Raw genomic sequence first — 19,422 nt, forward strand, 5'->3', positions numbered from 1 at the left:
GTGCAACCTGATCCTATCCCTGTTTACTCAGAAGAAAACCCTATCGTTCCCTCCAATGTGACCAGTGCCCCGTCCCTCAATATTCTTAGTAGTAAGTCCCAATGACTTTAGTGAAAGTGACTTTTATATAAAAGGTTCAAGAGCCAACTGTCCAGTGACTCTGTTATAACCATGCCATGTGATGGTTTTTGTTAGTTGCAGATAGAACTACTAATTAATTAAAGTAGGTCTTTCCCTTCCTTCTCTTTTTTTTAAAAATACCTATCTTTCTACAATATTACATACATACACACACACACACACACACACACACACACACACACAAATACACAAGCATTCTCAGTAATCTCAAAAGAAGGGAGGATTTTCAGGCATCTCTCCATCACGACAGACCCTGGCTAAAAGTTCTGCTTCCAGACTTTAGAGTTCTTGCCAAACAAGTAAATTAACCTGCTGCTCCAAACAATCGCCCCGAGATGATGTCGCTGCCCAACAACAAGACGCGCGTTCCCTCGTCAACCCTCTCTTTGTTCTGCTGTCCAAATTCGGGGTCGTGACCTAACTTTGAGCAGAAAAGGCAAACTCGCGAGTAAACATTTTAGGAGGGCTTCTTTAAATATTTATTAGAGGTGCCGTTCGGGAGGATTTGAGGAGGAAGTCAGGCTCGAAAGCAACTCCCCTCTAGCCCCTTGGTAGGGCCAGAGCTGAATCCGCGGGATCGGATGCCTGCTGCGTCCTTCTGGGCGGATGATAACGCCAGTGTTGGCTGGGTTGATGAAAGATGGTGGTGGAGGAGGTGTCTCTCTTTATGGACACATTTTATAAGCATGTTAAGCAAAGGGCCATAGATGGACGGATAGACAAATAGGCAGATCTGACTATATACGGTGGTTATAAATCCTTGCTCACTTTTCGAAGGCATGCATAAAGCGAAATGATTCCGACGTTTGGAAACATAAATATTCTGTTTTACTTCAGTTGTAGACATGCACATTCTACGCATACAATAATATATATATGTATATATCATGCACAAACGCTTGCACACACATATAGCAGACGACCGTGTATGTGGAGCGGCTAATAAATCCAGATTGTACATTCAGAGCGAGAGAGAAGAAGGAAAGAGTCTGCAAAAGTTGTGTTGGGCCCGAATGCTTCCAGTCTTTCGGTTCAACTGTTGAAATAATTATTTGTGACGATGCATCTTAAAGCCTAAACATTATGCTACTTATGGAACCTAAAGGCTGCCTTATTGTTATATGGAAGAGAAAAAACTGTAGTTTTTAGGGGTGCCTAGTTTGTTTGGGGCACGACACCCTTTAGCATTCGGAAATAGGCCGCGGGCGGAGGGGCTAATGGAGGCCAGGAAACGCTCTGAGGGTCGGGTGGTGTCAGTAGCGGCATCCCCACGTAGGTAAGAAACACCGGAGGGCACTGAAAAGGGGGGAGGGTAATTTGCCTTGCCCATGTTTTGGGAGAACTTGGAATCAATGCCCTCTTCACTGGTATAATATTTGGCTCTGGCAGGCTAAGAAGCCTTTAATCTAAAATTCTAGTAATCGCCCTTTTCTTATCAAAACTCTCTTGGCGAGGCTTGCTGTTGTTTTCAGCAATGCCTTTTGTCGTCAGTCACTTCGCGTCTCTCCCAAGTCAATGTGAGCCTGGCAGGCGACCACCAAAGCCCGATCAAGCATGCACAGGATACTCTGCCTTTACGATTGGTCCCATCATGGTGAAGGAGGGCGCGCAAGGATCCTAAACTCACAGGAAGTAGGTACTGCTTCGGGATCGGTCGGCTAATATCCAGAAAACTCGCCATAAATGGGTGGTGAAGGGTGAACAGAAGAATCGCCATCCCGCAACCGAATCAGACATATAGGGTTCAATCAAAGCTCAGCATTCTAGCTTCTCTAGCACCGGCGACCAGCCTGGTAACTCTGGGTACTCGGTTATAACAAGCAAGGTATAAAAAAGATGGCATATTCTTATGAGGGAGAAGTGCTAGCTGGGAGGATTTGGCAGGAGGCACCAGAATAAATGTCCACACTAAGCTGTCATCACAACACTGGCATTTCATGAAATGCCAGTGTTGTGATATTGTGTGTGTGCACGCGCGCACACACATGCATCCCCAAAGGAAAAGGAACACATTCATAAAAGAATGTGCTACTGTTCTTAAAATGGGGGAGAACCTAAATTCAAAATAATAATTATATTGGTCTCTCTCTCTTCTTCTTCTGAGTTGTCTCCCTCTTAGAAGAATTCTTCATCTGGTGCTAACAAGTAAAGGCAATGGTTTGGTTTATGAAGGCCTGCAAATGTGGGATGGGATAGAAAAGAACCCATACAAATTGCATTAACTTGTGTTTTTTCCACTGCTCATCCTCACCCCTTTAGTATCTTATTGTTTCTGGGAAGAGAGGGATGGGGAATTCGGACCTTTCATGATTTTACAGGTTTATAAGGTTTATGGACAGTGTCAAGAGGGTGGGTAGAGACTTCTTTGTTTTCCTTCTCTCATAATACTGGAACCCAGAAAAAGTGGATTTGTGTCACTTCAGGACAATCAAAAGGACGTAATATGGAACTCAGGCCTCCATAAAATGGGGGAAGGGCCACTAGATTAGGTGGGCTTTTAAAACAAGAGGATACATTCATGGGGAGGGTATGCATCAATAGCTATTGGTCACAATGTAGCTAATGTGGAAACTCCATGAACAGGAGCAGTATATTGCTGAATACAATATGCCAGTAACATAGGAAGCTGCCTTATACCATCAGACCATCAATACTTGTTCACACAAATGGGCAGGCAGTGGCTTCCTGGATTCACACAGTGGGCTTTCTCATCCCTATCTAGAGGTGCTAGGGATTGAACCTGTAGACTTCCAACTGCAAAGAATGTGCACTACCACTCAGCTATAGTCCTACACCAAATATGCTTCACAAATGTAATTTTCACAAATTTCAAACGTAATTTTGGCCTCTGGATTAGATGCATTATGGTTCAGCCCTGTTAGGCAACTCTTGGGTTCTGAACGTTCTATTGTTTGAACCACTGGATCTCTAGATCATGGATGGGCAAAGGGTAGAGATTTGTTTGATTTTCAGGGTAGCTAAGTGTGGCTTTCTGATTCTCAATATTTTAACAGTAGCAGCAACAAAATGACTTTGGCTACCTAAATTAGGTTGAAGAAAGGAGCAGGCCTTTGCGTGTCAAGACTATGATCTCAGTTGAATTCTGAAGCTGAAAACCAATTTCTAGACTCAGAATGTGTCCAGAGGCACACCTGTTCTTTAATCCTGTGTTTATTTTGCACATGGCTCTGCTAGGTAGATCTTGGAGATCAAGTTCAGAAAAGGCCAAGTAGATCTTAGGAACCTACATATGCCCACTGCTGCTCTAGACAACTCTGGTCTTGTGAGGCACTCACATGAGGCAAGTACACATAACTGGGATAGCCATAAACTGTGTTTCTCCATTACCCTGCCTAGTAGTGCCAACAATGTGTGTGTATGTGTGCATCTTTCTGCATCTGATGGACTAGGTTCTTTCAAGGTGTATGTGTCTCATTAAATAGCCCTATGCACACTGTAGCGACCTATATAAGCACTGTATTATATATTGTTTCATTGCTTTTGAAGATATATCATTCAATTAGTGGGCGCAATCCACACCAATCAAGGCGAGTTTTCCCATTGACTTCAAGGGGATGCGTTTGGTCTTGCTCATTTTTAAAAGAATGATAAATACTACTAAGCAGATGTATATTTTGGCATTTAAGCTGCAAGTTTTCCTTCCTTCCTTCTTAAAGGGTGAAAGCAGGGGAATCCAGAATAACAAGATGGAGGGTAGATTGAGAAGGAACTTCACTATGCTGAGAAAAAGTGGGGCATATATAAGCAAACACACACACACACACAAATATATACTGAAAGTGTGTGTGTGTGTGAGAGAGAGAGAGAGAGAGAGAGAGAGAGAGAGAGAGAATATAGTGGTTGAGAGAGAGAGAATGCTTCCTTTTGCATGTCTGTATTGGATCTCCTAAATAAATATCATGCTTTGTTTTCTGAAGCCTCATTCTTGCATAAATCCTCAGAGCTAATACATATGCTTTTCCACAAAGGAAACCAACCAGCATCAACATTTGGCTCTTGGTTGTTGTTAAGTACGCTTTTTTAACATATAGAAAAAGGAAAAAAGAAAACAAAGAAAGTGGCCTTTGCCAGAAATTGCTGATGCCATTAACAGAAGGGTGGTTGCTGTTTGCAAGGAAATACTAGTCTTTCACTAAAGTCCCAAAATGTTTGGTTTGGTACCTTGCCCATCAAAATAAATCAAGGCGACAGATTAGGAAGTACATAAAACTATATCTCTGGATAATGATATACGAGACCACAATAAATATAAGTTACATGTTGGAGCTGCTGGCAGTTATGGTTAGAAACCCGTAACTCATTCATTTAACCCTGGCGGAATGTTTGTCTTTTAATTACAATTAAACAGCGTACTTGAACATTTCTCTCTCTCTCTCTCTCATATGAACTGCATGGAGAGAGACAAGAGAGAGAGACAGAAAGAAAAAGAGGGAAACTAGAGAAGATAAGAGACTGGAAAAATCCTGATACATAATTTGCTAACTGGCAGCTTAGGGAGCTAAGCCACTGTACCTTATCCTATAGCACTGCGGGGGGGGGCGGGCTTGTTGAGAGGGAGAATGGAGAGGGGGGTTGTGGGGGGTTTAAGCGCACACATGTAATTGTGTCTTAAGTTGAAAACATCCCATCCAGTTTTTTAATAAGGTTTTTTTGTTTTTTTGTTTGTTTGTTTTGCAATTGCCCCTTTTCAGAGAATTACCTCTCCAAACAATATTTGAAGCCACTGGAAATAAAAGGGAATGGGGAACACAGCGTCTACACCGCCATCACCACCACCCTTGGCCTCTTGGAAGTCCCATTGCCCATCGTGGGGGGGGGAGGGAGGGAGAGAATTTTTCTAACGCATTATTTCATGGCCACCGAAGCCCCTGTGAAGTGTTTCCTCCACTGCTGCTTCCTTGCTGTTAGAAGAAGCATTGGTTTCCATCACCAAAACTTACTTTATTTATTTATTTATTTATTCACTCATCCATTAAAAAAGAAGAAATACAACTTATAATCAGTGTGACTTCATACAAACTGGGCGTCAGGGACTCACTGGAGCGCTCCCGAGCAAGTCTCTAGGCTCCAAGGAGCTTATGACACCCCCTCCACAAACATTCTCACCTTTCGCCTGACTTCTCCTTCTTCTTCTTTTGGCTCAAGAAGATAAGTGAAGAACAATAATCCGGGCATGATTTAATAGCGAAATCGATGCCATTCGAGAGGAGTAGAGGAGCCCAGCCCCTTGGTGCCATGCCCCAAGTGGGGGCAAGGAAGGAGCACAGACTTTGATATCAAGAGGCGATCCATCCATTCGGTGGAGCGGGGAGCGATTTCCTGGAAAGCCCTGCCAAGACTGGAGTCTTGACCTCCCCAGGAGACCTAGGAGCACTGAACATCAAATCCATCAGGTTTGAAAGAGGAGCCTATGGAAAGACCAACCATGCTACTGGTGGTGTGACGATAGGCTTTCTACCACCACCACCCGTTCTATCCTTCGAGGCATAGTGTGGAACAGCCAGCAACAGAGAACATTGATCCCTCACAACTTTTCTTTTTCAGTTCCTACGTGCCAGAGGAAATGTAGCTCTTTTGAGCTGTCCCTACAGAAACCATCAAGAGCGCCTGGTAGCACCTGAATAGACTAGCAGATTCCCCCACTTTACCCCTTTCCATTAAAGGAGACATTTTTTTAAAAAGAAGAAGAAGAAGAAGCAACCATCGTCGCCATCATAGCTATGCGTTTTTAAACTGCTTTAAAAGAAAAAGAAAAACTTTTAAAGGAAACTTACTTGGCGTGGGGAGCTTCGCTCTTGCCATAGGATAGCCAGCTGGGAAATCTTCCAAGCTATGGGAAGGCGGGAAAATGAGAAGGGAGGCTTGGCCGAAACTTCACCCTGCCTTCTTTTCTCTGGGGTTATTTTGGTGACAACACAATGAGATAACACGCATTGAATCTGCCCAAACCCTCACTCTCTCCCGGCCGCCCTCCCCACCCACCCGGCCTTCTATTACTATGGTAATTTAAAAAAAAAAAAGTCCAAACAGTGGCGATGCCTTTAAATGTGTGTAGGGCGCAGAGAAGGTACACGTTGGGAGACTTAAGCAGGTCACTGGGGGCTCGGAGGTCAGCCTGAGTGGCTAGAATAAAACTGCTGGCGTAGAAAAGTTGTCCTCTGGGTGAACCTACTTTCCACCACCCCCCTTTACCCGAACTTCAATAAAGTAGCTTTCAGGCTCTCAACATGGAGGCGTCAAAAAGCTTTAAAAAAAAGAATGGGGAGAGAAAGAGCAAAATGGGTGAAGAGAGACGGTGGGGCAGGCTGTATCTCATCACCTCCCCCCCCCCGTTTCTTTTGCCCCTGCTGCCTGCCTTTATAATTCATTCATAATCTCCCTACCCTAGAAGAATTGTGTCATGGCCAAGTCTAAAGGCCAAATCAGATGCTGAAGAAATCTGAATTATTAAACCAGAAACAAAAACAAAACAAAACAGGAGGGTGACAAGATTGCAGAAAGTAAACACTGAAGGAAAATAAATAAAATAAAGTTGGGGGCGAGTAGAGAACCGTGGAAAGGAATATATGGTCATATATTTAAATATGAAGTTACTGAGAGTTTGCTGGCATTTTTAACTGAATATGCAAACTATACAGTTGCAAATGTGATTGATGCCTCCTTTTCCGGGCTTCCTAGGCAGACACAGAGAATGCACGCAACACAAAGTCCTGTCATATTCATCCTGATTCTCTCATAGACACTTGGTTATAATTTATCAAGTTCTGCAGGCAGGGTGTGTGGGTGTGAAACTTAAAAAAAAAAAAAAAGTTTAGCACAGCTACACACCCACACATAGTTTACCAAGTCACTACCAGTAGAAGCCATTGTAAATTTCACACGTGTGTGTGTGTGTGTGTGTGTGTGTGTGTCAGAGTTTGAAGATCAGCTTTGCAACATATGGCCATTCAGTTGGCAGCACCATTAGTCCTAGGTTAGGATTACCCCCTCCCTTTGTTCTCTTTACCATTTATATGCACAGAGTGCTTGTGTTTGTGTGGGTGTGTAAAAACCATGGGGGGGGGGAGAGAGAGACTGGTTGCTGTTCTCTTTTATCTTGCCCCAGCAAGAGAGTAGGGAGACTAAGTCTGTATGTATAACAGAAGGGCAGATAAACAAGCAGACAGACACCTGAGAGATTTAACTTGCACCCCTATCTTATGCATGCTTACTCGGAAGTAAATCCCACTACGTTCAGTAAAGGTATTCTCTAAAATAAGTGAGTGAGATTCCTGTTTCCCCTCACTTGACCTAATGTAGTAAGGGTGAACAAGCAGGCCCAAGAGTGATAAGAAAACATTCGAAGCAATTGCTAACATACACACTCAACATTCCCCTCGCTTGCTTCGAAAAACTGGAATTGTGAAAACACTGTTAAAGGTTTATGACCAGCTATTATGTTAATGAATGGATTTATTTCATACTATGCAAAAGGAGATGGAGTTTCTTCAAAGGAATACTACTAACAGGCAGAGAAGAGTCATCCTGATTGGTTGATACCCATGACACTTGGACCATTAGCTTCTAAACTGATCTGGATTACAGCCACTATGTGTAATTCTGGCCTGCTTAAAATCAATAGAAGTTCTGCATTAACTTGAATGAGATGTAGATCGCTCCCATAATCTGTAACTTGTCAATCACTTCGTACCTCCCTGCCTCTTCCTTCTATCATGGGTGCTGAAAAGATCTGCTTGTCTTGATAACTGAGGGAGGGGGCAAGATAAAGTGACGGAACCAACTCCCCTTCAACCCCCCTGCCACTTTTCAGAACTTCTGCTTCCACCTACAGAATATAGTTGCCTGGCTGTTTACTGATACCCATAACAGGGAACTGCAATACAGCTCAACCCACAACTTAGTTCTGTGTAAGTAGTCTATTAAAGGCGCCTGAAATTTCATTGAAATCAATAGCAAATAAATTGGACTAGATCCTGCTACTTCAGACTAACTGGTTTCTAGTTTGGGGTGCTAGAATATTTATGAAATACAACCAAACAACATTAAACAAGCCTCTAAGAGAGGTATAAACGAAAGCACAGGTCAGTCACATGCTTTGCCACTTTGAGGCGAGGACAGTAAAAAAAATGAGAGTTGTAAAAGGAACTTGCTAATCTGGCTGTCTGTCTATCTACCTATCCACACATATAAGCATAGTACATACTAAAAGTTCTCACTGTGCAAACACATCTGTATTACACTCTTCCCAGCCACCCTTTCTACTTCCCTCGGGGATGTAAACAAATCCTGAATTCTCTATTATCCATCTCTATAAAATACCTACAACAGTGACAATGTTAAGCATTTATTCAACGTACTGGAATAAGGGCTTGTTAGCTATACAGGCAGTAGAAGGAGGGGTAAATAAAGCTCCAATATTTTTATTATTATTACTATTACTAAAGAAATGGATAGGAGCTCAAATACAGGAAAGGACAGATGCATTAAAAAAAAAAAAGAAACAACAGCAACACAAAGCCTGATTTCTATGGACAGGTCTTCTACTAAAATGCACATTTACACCTCCCAAGGCTAGGACTTCCTAGTAGAATCTGAGGTCAAACATGCTGTGATGTCACAGGGTACAGAGGGTGCAAGCCACAGTCCCTAAAATCAATGGGAGATTTGCCATTGACTTCAGTGACATGCACTAAGGTGCTGGTAGCCTTGTATTTAAAGAACAAAAAAAACAACCAACCCAAGCTCTTAAACTTAGCTGAGAAAGAATCCACAGCTCAAGAAATCAGTGTCACACGTTTCCACCCCCTCCCCCACGTTTTCCCTATATAGTATGAAGCAAAGAAGAAAAATAACTCACCAGACATTCCAAAGTCAAATCTGTGTCACACTCACTGGTTTTTATTGAACAAGGGGACTTTCACATATACACTGAAACTCTTTTATTGCAAGTTTACAATGTTCATGTCAAATCATGTCCAAAAAACACAAAGAACCACGACAAAACGGGGGGAAAAAATCTACCTACTGACTTTTCCTTCCAACTTTCTCGCTGGCTCGCTTCCTCTCTCTCTTCCTTTGAGTCCTTCACATTGAAATAAACCGTAAGTTTACCAGCTACTATTAGCTCCTGTGCTGTTTTTCCCCCTTGTTTTTTTAATTAAAAAAAATCTTTCTCCTACATTTATACCAAAAAAAGGAAGGAAAAAAGCCTTCAATGGTCCATTTTTTTTTGTTCTCCATTTGTAAACGCACAGAGCAAAATAACTACATTCTTCCCTTGCCTGTGTAATTATTAGCATATGCCCCGATTTTTCATCTAAAACAGAACATTGTGTTCCCCACCCCAACATACACGCACAGAGACACACAGACAGACACACACAGACACACATAGCTCATCCTTCCACTCCTTCCCTTTTTAAAAAATAAATAAAACCCTGAAAATTGCGTTTTAAAAAAACAAAACAAAACCAGCAGGTATTTCACCTGACCTCTCATGCTAATAATACATGCACCTAAAGCTTGAGATCTTTGCGGAAGACCTCATTCTTTTGTGTGTGGGTTTTTTTTTCCCCTCTCTCTTTTTTTCTTCTTAATATATTTAAGCACGGGAAAAACTACGAGGAAAAAAAAGAACCAAAATATATAGATATATATTAGATTCTATAAATAATCAGAGTCATTTTTTAATGGGGGTATTTGTTTGTTTGTTTTGCTTTTGCTTTTTTTTGTTTGTTTGTTTATAACCTTGTAATATCCTCTGCTCGTTGGTCCTGAGATGAGCTTTGCGAATGTTCTTCGCTAGCAACCGCGTTGGAAGAAGCAGGAATGGAACTGGTGGAAGAATTGGTAGGAGCCGTAGATCTCACTTTGGTATTGGGCAGCCTGTGGTCTTTTTTCCATTTCATCCGCCTGTTCTGAAACCAAATCTTGATCTGCCTCTCCGAGAGACACAGGGAGTGGGCGATTTCGATGCGCCTCCGCCTCGTCAGGTATCTATTATAGTGGAACTCTTTTTCCAATTCCAAGACCTGCTGTCTGGTGTAGGCAGTCCTGGATCGTTTGGGCTCGCCTCCATTGTAATTGGGGTTCACTGGGGGGAAAAACACCCAAAGATGAGCATGAATACAGAGACAGAGAGAAAGGCAGGGGAAGGAGAGCGGAGAGAGAGATGCACAGGGAGAGAAAGACAGATCTCCAGTGGCTCAGGGGAAAGAGAGAGGGGGAGATAGCGAGAGAAAGGGGGGGAGAGGAGAGAGGGGAGAGAGAGAAAAAAGTCATCAGCTAAATGGGTTATAAAGAACCCAAGACTTTCTCTTCTAATAAGAAGGGGTTTCCCTGGCTTGAAAAGAGCCTGAATTATTTATGCACCCCTCGCGAAGCCTTTTGGAGTTTCACACATACATAACAGAACGAACCACATGGCTGGGGCTGCCCAGACTAGCTTGGCTATAAAATTTATGGTGGGTGTAATTACCCACTCGGAGTCGTAAATCCAGCTCAATTGTGCTAACCCAAAGACTCTCGTTGAAGGCAAAGGAGGAGATGGGAAAAAGAAGGAGCGAGAGAGGGAGAAGAGTGAGTGAGTGAGAGGGGAGAGAGAGAGAGAGAGAGCTTGCAAGCATGGTGTGAAGGGGAGAAAAACACACATACTCTCTCTCTCCCTCTCTCGCACTTACACACACACACACTAGAGAGAGAGAGAGGAAGGAAGGGAGGAGAGAGAGAGAAAAGTTGCCTACCAGTACTGACGTGGATTTTTTTCATCCATGGGTAGACTATGGGTTGCTTAGTGGCCGTGCTGCTAGGATGCTCGGGGTTTTGCTGGTTGCAGGCTGGAGGGGCTGGGGCTGGCGAGGTGGCAGCGCTGGAGAGAGCCGTTTGGTCACAGAGCTGCTGTGGTTTCTCGGGGAGATGGTGGCCTCCGGGTGGTGGTCCATGGCCCCTTTGATGCGCTGGGGGGTTGCCGGGACCTTGGAGGCTGGCACAGCTGTACTGGCGCTCGGGGTAGCTGGGTCGCTGTGGAGGAGGTGGAGGGTACAATTCCTGGTGATGATGCTGAAAACTGGACTCCCTAGTCCGGCTGTAATATTCCGGACTGTGGTCTGGGATGTAATTATTTTGCGAATATTCTTCGCATGGAGGAAATTTCGGATCGATGTAGTTAGAGTCCATCAAATACGAGCTCATGATCATTAATTTCTGGAGTGGAAAATAATTTTTCTCGCTTTGTCGTTTTTCTGCTCCATAAAACCCTCCTACTAGCTGGCGACCCCGTAAAGTTAGTTTCACCATGTGACTATTTGCGCCAATCACGCCAGCCGAGCTAGTCCCCGGATAAGGAACCAAAAGCTTATTCAAAATGTATCCAATTTGTGTGTGCGCGAGTGTGTGCCTGTGCCTCTGTGTGTGTGTGTGTGCGATCTTGTTGTTGTTTGCGTGGTCCCCTTAAACTCAGAAAAAGAGGTGCGCGTGCGTATGTGTGTGTGTGAAGGGTTATCTTGCTGCCAAACAGAACGTTCTTTTCTTAAAAAGGCAACGTAAGTGAATGGAAGGATAATGGAAGGAAACTCATTTATTTGGCAGACAGATGGTGTGCAGGGAAAGCTCCTGTGTTCTTCTCCACCCCACCCCCTTTTTCAGGTACACAGCAAGTCCTCTCTTGTAGGGATCCAGTAGCTAAATGAGTCTTAATCTGGAAGAACTAGTAACATTTTCCACTGCAGATAGTGAAGCATGCTTGAAATCGTTCTGCTTGCTTCACCTTAAAGAAAAGCTGTAGGGGAAATGAGGTGCCCCCGCCTCCCTCCTTCCTCCCCCCAGGACATGGTTAGTGTCATTGTCTGCAGTACTAGTCACCCCCCACCCACCCACCCCCTACGCACAATGCAAACAACCCGAAAACTAGAAGGCAGTTCAGTATTTGTAATCCAATTGTTTGCTGAAGAGACACAAAGGAGGAGGCAGGTTACCTGGGAGGCAAGGAGATGTGGGGAGTGGGGGGGGGGAGAGAGAGAAAGAGCAGCGGGATATGCAAATCATCTTTGCGTCATTTGGAGTTCTCTAGAAATGCTCATCAACCTTTGCTTAAGGGTGATCTGCTATGGCTGCAAGAAAAGCTGCTAGTGCCTGTGAGCTGAGACAAGTAGAACTTCCAGCCAGCCAGATGGCAAGACCACCAGCCACCCAATGCTGACCATTTTGGGGGACACAAAGTTTATGAGGTGCTGGTAGTAGTGGGAAACTAGCAGATATGTGCTTTTCAGTTCTTGCCGGGTTAAATAATGTAAGGCTCGGTTTTGTTATGATTATGGAAAAGATAACACACACAAACATTCCCATCCAGTCTGGAGGCAGGTAGGTAGGTAAGAAGAAATATGGATCCTCATACAAGATTTACTGTAGCCATGATTTCCCCTTCATAGCCACGGATGAATGGGAAAGCATGTGTCTAAAGTCCATTCAGAACATTTGACTTCCTTGTGGAGCTTAGGGTGGTGGACAGAAAAAAGGGAAGGCGCTGTTAAATTCCTCCCCCCTCTCCCAATATGCCTGTATAAACAGACCCCTGGGTGGGTTAAAGGAGCTAAGCTGTGATGCAAACATTTTAAAGAGTGCAGTTATTGCAGTTAAGGGCTTTATCTATAGCTTACATTAAGAAGATGGGGCACAGAGAGTCGGATTAATCCCTTGTACTGCTTGATAACAATTATAGTTGAAAATCATAGCTTGCAGGGCATTGCAATATTTTACTTGATAACAATAAAAGTGACACATAAAGTTAACTGTTTATGTTTTATTTATTAGACTAAATGTGCCAGCGGTGTCGGAGGCTCTGGGCTGGTTGTAACAGTTTTTATGGGGCTGTAAAACGCCATAAATCAGTCACTTGAAATTGTTAGGTCTCTCTCTCTCTCTCTCTCTCTCTCTCTCTCTCCCTCTCTCTCTCTCTGGCAAGGGCTTGTGTGAGCTTGTGTTTGCGATGACTGCTGTTCCTTCTATCCAAGAAAAAAGTAGCAATGGTGGATTTTATTATCAGAAGCACGCTTTACCTTCCCTGTTATTTTAACTATTTATTCACGATCTAGCTGTAACAAAGCCCCGCCACCACACACTTTGAATCTCTTTGCCCTTCCTCAGAATGCATGTGTATTTTAAAGGAACTCAAACACACGCTCCCCTGGATAGCTGAAATCTTAATTATAACTCTAGCAGTTAAGGGGAAATCAAAGGAAGCCGGACATTAACAAGCCTCTGCGTCGTCCATATACTCCCCTAGAGACGAATTTGTGATTGAGGCGCTCACACAACTTCGATTCTACAGGGTGCATATGAACGACTGGAGAATGTGGCCTTTGTGGTACTGGGGGAAGGTGGGAAGCGTATTCCCCTCCCCCACTGATGTGTTCCAGAATGTCTTTTTTGTTTTGTTTTGGGGTTTGTTTGTTTTTCATGGATGTGGCGTGAGGGAAAGGAGAGCAGCTGTCAAGACTTCCTAAAAAGTCGTTTAACAAGCTAAGCCCTTTCCACGTAGGGCATGCATATTTCGGAGAGGATCCCTTGCTTTTATCAAGATGGGATCCACGCTTTCAAAGCTTTGGGAACCGAGCTATGGAAGACAACCTTCCACTTTTTTGATAGCTATTAACATTTATGGTTCCTATTGGATCATCATTATTATTATTAATAATAATCAATGCATTCACTAAGTAAGTGGGCAAGTCCCTCCTTGCTGCTTTATTCTGTTGCCCCCCATCTCTGTTTAAGGACCGTACATGGGTAGCTTTCAGTCCATCTATGGAGAACTGTCAACCTGTTTGCTTATGGATTGGTTCATTCCTGAAGAGGAGGAAGAAGAGGACGGTTCAGTCTAAGAATAGGGAAATGAATGTCAGAGGTATTATTTTGGCCTTTCCCCCTAGGCAAGCTTTACAACTCCTGTTCATGTTATCTCTTAAATTTAACTCTGCCCGTTCAACTCATTCTGCATAAAAAAGGAAACTGCCATTCTTATTTTATTTTACTTTGGTAGTCTAAACTGACATGCATACTTAACAGGAATAATACTGGCCAAAGCGCGTGGATAGCTGAGGCAATTTTATTTCCTTTTGCTGTTTTTCCTCAAAAATCATTGTGAACAGTCCAGAAAAATGTTGGCACGTGTCTAGTTGTTTCCAGTGGCAGAGGGATTGTACTGCTGGCTGCTGCAACTACTATTACTACTACTGAACTCTGGGCGGATTCTCAGAGTTTTTATGATACTCTGTGTGTGTGTGTGTGTGTGTGTGTGAGAGAGAGAGAGAGAGAGAGAGAGAGAGAGAGAGAGAGAGAGGTCGTGCTTGCCATAGCTACTATTTCCTCATTCCATGAGATGTATAACCGTGATTTCATTAACATGAGCTCCCCTTGCGTTGCTCTGCTGCTGTTACTACTACTGGTAAGAGTAGTAGTAGCACCAGCATTGGTTAGTATTTATACAGCCTTTTACTGATTGATTAAAGAACCTTGCATACACTCTCTCCGTAGTCTCATTGTCTCACTTAAGCTCTACTTAGCTCTCTGCAGTTAAATTCGGTGGGATTTTAAAATGCTGGACATTGGAGGGATTGGACCCATTATTAATTAATTTCAGCATAATTCAAATTATATGAGAGGGAGGGAGGGAGGGAGGGAGAAGAGGAAGATCTACAAATTGAGGGTGCAATCTTAAGCACGCTTAGTAGGAAGTAAATGCCTATAAACTCCGTGGCTCTTACTTTCCAGTGAACTCAAAAGGGACTCCTGAGTAGACTGTCTACTGTAAGAACGTGCTAGAAACTTGGAACCACCAGCTTCTTAAGTAGTTCAGCATTCCTGGTGGGTGGTGCTTTTTTATTTTCCTGGGTCATCCTAATAATCACCTAAACCTATTCGATATTTACACTTTTAATTATTTGTGTAGATGCACATGAATGAAAGGGCAGCTTTGCCATATAATCCATTAGAAGTTGAGTAACTTTCATAACAACAGAGCTTCCTTCCTTTCAAATCACACTGCAAATCGAGGAAGTATGCAAAAAGCCAGGCTGTATGCAGTTACTCGGGAGTAAGTCTCTTTGAACTCATTGACGCTTACCCCGAGTAAATGTATACACAGGATCCAGAAGCAAAATGTGAAAATAAGGCTCTCTATGTTTACGCGAAAGATTTTTGTTTTGTTTTTTAAGTACACAGGAAGTGTAGACAGGATTGCATATTTAATCATACACTTTTCTATTTTTATTTTTTTAAAAAAAATCCCCCAGTGGACTTGATTGCTCTTTCTTTATTTCACTTCATTCCTGTAGTTTATTTTCACTGACCTTCTGCTTTCCTTGTTAAAATAGGCATTAGTCCCTTAAGTTTATATTTTTCTTAAAGCTATTGGGGGGGGCATGTATTCCTCTCTTAAGTGTTTGGAAGAGTTGCCTTTTATTGTCTCTTTCAAAGAAGGCTCCAAGGACGTGTGGAAGGGGGGGAATTAGTGGGGCACAAACCTCTTTTGTCTCTCCAGTACCCCTCCCACTTCTCTCCGATTGGCCTCCGTTTCTCCCACCCGCAGAACAATGTCGGCAAAACCGGATTATTGCTATTATCATCATCATCGTCATCATCATCATCATTCTGAGTGGCAATAGCAAAGGAAAATACAACACCTCGATTAAATAATTCCTGGCCCTTAATTCCCAGCCTAGCCAAGAAGCGGGTTGCAAAGCTGGTGTGTCTATCTGGTTACCATTTTCAGGACCATTTCTGAGTACAAAGCGCCTACTTGACAGTACGGAAGAAAAATAAGTGTTCATTGTCCCCGCGGATTCATTGTGCGAGCCATTACCATACTGACCGCTTGGTAACCTACACATCTAGCCATTTGCAATCTGTGCATTGGGGGGGGGGAGTGCCTAGCCACTGAGATTTTGCTATTTCATTGTTTAGTAATCATAATAATACTAATACGAAGCCCCTTGTCACGAAAGCCACATCCTAGCTAAGGTCACACGCGTTAAATACCTCCCCCTAAAAAAAATGGGGAGACAGATAAAATGATCAGTTCATAAAAAATCGGCTGCAGGCCAACTAAAATTCACTGGGGCCATGCAGAGAGGACAGTCACACACACACACCCCGCCAGTGTTTTAGATTCGGTTTATTACTCACATATTATTATAAGGCTTTTAAATATATAGTATTAAAATAGTGCTGAGAAGGAAGGTTACTCTTGAATGAATAATAATAAATATATATATTCCCTTCTAACTAAATATCCAGATCCAAAAATGTATTTTCTGCATCGCCCACCCCCCACCCCCCGCAATTTGAAATTGGGTCGCTCCTAACTTCAGTGCGTGTATTGTAACCTCTTCTAGAAAATGTCAACATCCTCTAAGAAGTTCAAAGAGTGGATTTTAAAAGTGTGTATTAGGGGAAGGGAGTCAAAATACAGCTTTTTTTCTGGTGGAGGGGGTATATCTTTATAAAGTTGTTTTTTCTATGATACCATGAAACAATAAAAAAATTAATTACACTTTCATTTGGAAACAAAAGTTAAAAACAAAAGCATAAAGTGCCACAAAATCATTGGGTGTTCTCCCCCCCCCGTTCCCCACAATGAAAAGAGACAGGTCTAATTTATGCAAAGAAATATGCAAATGTTTAATTGATTTTTCTTTAAATCTGTTGTCACTAAAAGTAATGAGTTGGTGCAAACCGATTTGAATAACCAAAGCATGTCACCAGAAGTAAAAAAAAATAATAAAAATAAAAATACCCACAACCACATATACACACATTACCCCTTGTAGGTTCTCCCAAAAGCAAAAGCTTATAAATATTTATTCCTCCGTTTAAAACCCTTAAAAACGAACTCTTCCTGTTTGTTCGAAAAAGCACATATATGCAAACCATCTTCTCCTTCCCTCTTCCGCAAGCACCCCAACCCCCACCCAGCCCCCATTTACCCCTCCCTCCCTCTCCCAGGAATTCAATTTTCTTCAAATCTCGTTGAAAGTGGCTTTTTAAAAAGTGGACGCATTTTAATATTGCTTAGACGGCGTGACCTGAATTTCACCTCAACTGTTTGACTTGATCCAATAGGTCACTGCCAAGGAGTTATTGATGGGGAACCTCCATTGAAATTTGTCTCCTCGCAAATGGCCTTTAGATCTTCTAGCGAGTTCAATAACTAGTTATAATGTAGAAGGGAAAAAATGAAGCCCAAAGGCAAACGAATATGATGTTTCATTTTTATGCTGGAGAAATTGTTGGTTTTTCTTTTCCCTTTCCTTACACCCCCAACCCCCAACCCCATCCCACCCTTTTCACCCACTCAAAACAATAACAAAATCTGATTTGGGCGAAAGCATCGCCCCGCCCGCCTTCTCCTCCCCCCTCCCCGCTAGCCCGCTTGCTTCACCCTTTCAGCTGAAGCCAGATTCGAATCTATATTGCAAATCCATTTATTTATTTATTTATTTGGGGGGCTAACCGATGAGCCTCAGTTCATGAGAGTCCATACAATAATTTTCAGCTGGGTAGGAATCATGTTTGCTTTACTGGGGTGTTTTGTTGTTGTTAATAATAATAATAATAATAATAATAATAATAATAGACATACCTATAGCTAACAACAGACTGTATGCAGCTAAGCTTGGTGAGCGATTTTTATAAAAAATAAACATGGTACCAAATCCCTAATGACTACATATAGATTTTAAAGAAAAGGTTGAACAGTTAATCCACACGCATTAAAATGTTGATGTTAGTTTTAGCACTGGGGCGGAGTAGGATGGGGGAGAGAGACTAAAAATAAGCCAAGAAAGAAAATTGTTTAAATTTCTTTGTGTTGTATAATTTGCTGTGAATCGTTTGCATGACGGTCAATCATTAAGCAAAGCAAGCTCATACCTGCTTACTCAGAAGTAAGTCCTATTGAGTTCAATGGGAAGGCTCTCAGGTAAAATGGTATAGGATTGCGCCTAAACCTCCTTTAGGAACGAACTGTGTGCTGGTTTTTTATACAGCTTAAAATATATAGTATTTACTTTGACTCCGAATGCTGAGTTCCATAGTATGCCGGTTCTGGGGGAGGGGCCGATCCCCTCATCACTGAAGAATGAAAACCTGTGAGGGTTTTGTCTTTTGAGAACCGAGATAAGGATTTCAAAATCGTCCAATTACAGAAACACAGAGAACCCCCTCATTCCATCCCTATAAATACCGCTGATGCATATCTTATCACCCTGTTGCAGGACACGCAGAGTAGCTTATTAGGAAAACAGGAGACTTAAAAGAAGGGAAAAGGGGAAATCAGGAAAAGAGAAGGAAAACTCCTTAAATGTCCATGAGAAAATTCACGGGGGGGGGAAGCTGACATTTATTATGCGCTGCGTAAACACGTACACAAATTAGGCTGCTACTGCTGTGTACGACACTGGCAATGGCTTTCTTTAAAGAATTAGCACACCCAGATTTATAATTCCTTCCTTGGCTCAGTTATAATATTAATTGGTGGGGGGAGGCGCGGACAACTACGCTTTACAGGACCTAAGACCGGCTCAGCGAAGGAGGTGACTTTTTAAAAAGCAGAACATTTGCTACATTAAAAAAACCCCAAAAAAACCACTGGGATTGGTGGGTTGGAAAGCAGAAAGGGTCACACCGCAACCCCACACCCACTTACCCGGGAGTAAGACCCACTGAACACAGCGGGACATACTTGTGAGTAGACCTTCATAGGTTTGCGCTGTAGTGTTTTTTGCTACATTTTTAATGGATACTGAGAAATGAAAATTGAGGTTCCTTCTTCATGTGGCTGGAGAAGTCCGGAAGCTGATTCACACGGACCTGTGCTTCCTTCCCTGCCTCTCGCTGCGAAGAACTGTATCTGCACGTCTGAACTGACTTTATTGAAAACTATGTGGGTTTTTTTAAGACAATGGCAGGGGATATGAAAGCTCTGTCTGTGGTCCTTAGTCTCAGCTGATGTATGTAAATCGTCTCATGATGTTCCAGTTGTCCAGTGGTGAACACCCATGTGCAGACTCACCAGGACCTTCATGTGAAGCAGCTCTCACAGAAAGCAACTGTCTGTCTCTGGATGGACAGTACTGTAACTGGTTTCAAGGTCCATGAGGCCACCAGCTTGCTAAGGCATGCCTGGATATGGTCAGCTCTTGGATGGTTGACCACCTGGAAACCACATGTATGCCATGACCCCTTAGGTTCCATGACAGAAGAAAAGCA

General features: G+C 42.8%; 2 protein-coding genes and 1 long non-coding RNA gene across 4 annotated transcripts in view; 1 reads left to right on the forward strand and 2 right to left on the reverse strand.

Moving 5' to 3' along the window:
* Nucleotides 1–19,422, forward strand: part of LOC307210810 — a 554,287-nt gene that overhangs the window by 387,153 nt on the left and 147,712 nt on the right. The window lies entirely within an intron of this gene.
* HOXC5 (homeobox C5) overlaps nucleotides 1–19,422 on the reverse strand; it is a 75,272-nt gene that overhangs the window by 35,414 nt on the left and 20,436 nt on the right. The gene's annotated exons all lie outside the window — the stretch shown is intronic.
* HOXC4 (homeobox C4) overlaps nucleotides 9,034–19,422 on the reverse strand; it is a 48,994-nt gene continuing 38,605 nt past the window's right edge. Inside the window, exons 3-4 of one of the 2 annotated variants that reach the window (XM_079966891.1) lie at nucleotides 10,905–11,181; nucleotides 9,034–10,255 (exon numbers count right to left, since the gene is read on the reverse strand). In XM_079966891.1, coding sequence (XP_079823017.1) covers nucleotides 9,903–10,255; nucleotides 10,905–11,181 — 630 coding nt within the window. In that variant the 3' untranslated portion in view covers nucleotides 9,034–9,902. Of the gene's footprint in view, nucleotides 10,256–10,904; nucleotides 11,904–19,422 lie in introns of those variants that run through there. The other variant, XM_079966890.1, reaches the window with a different exon arrangement.

This window comes from Podarcis cretensis (genome assembly GCF_951804945.1).
Source record: "Podarcis cretensis genome assembly, chromosome: 2".
NCBI classification, from domain to species: Eukaryota; Metazoa; Chordata; class Lepidosauria; order Squamata; family Lacertidae; genus Podarcis; species Podarcis cretensis.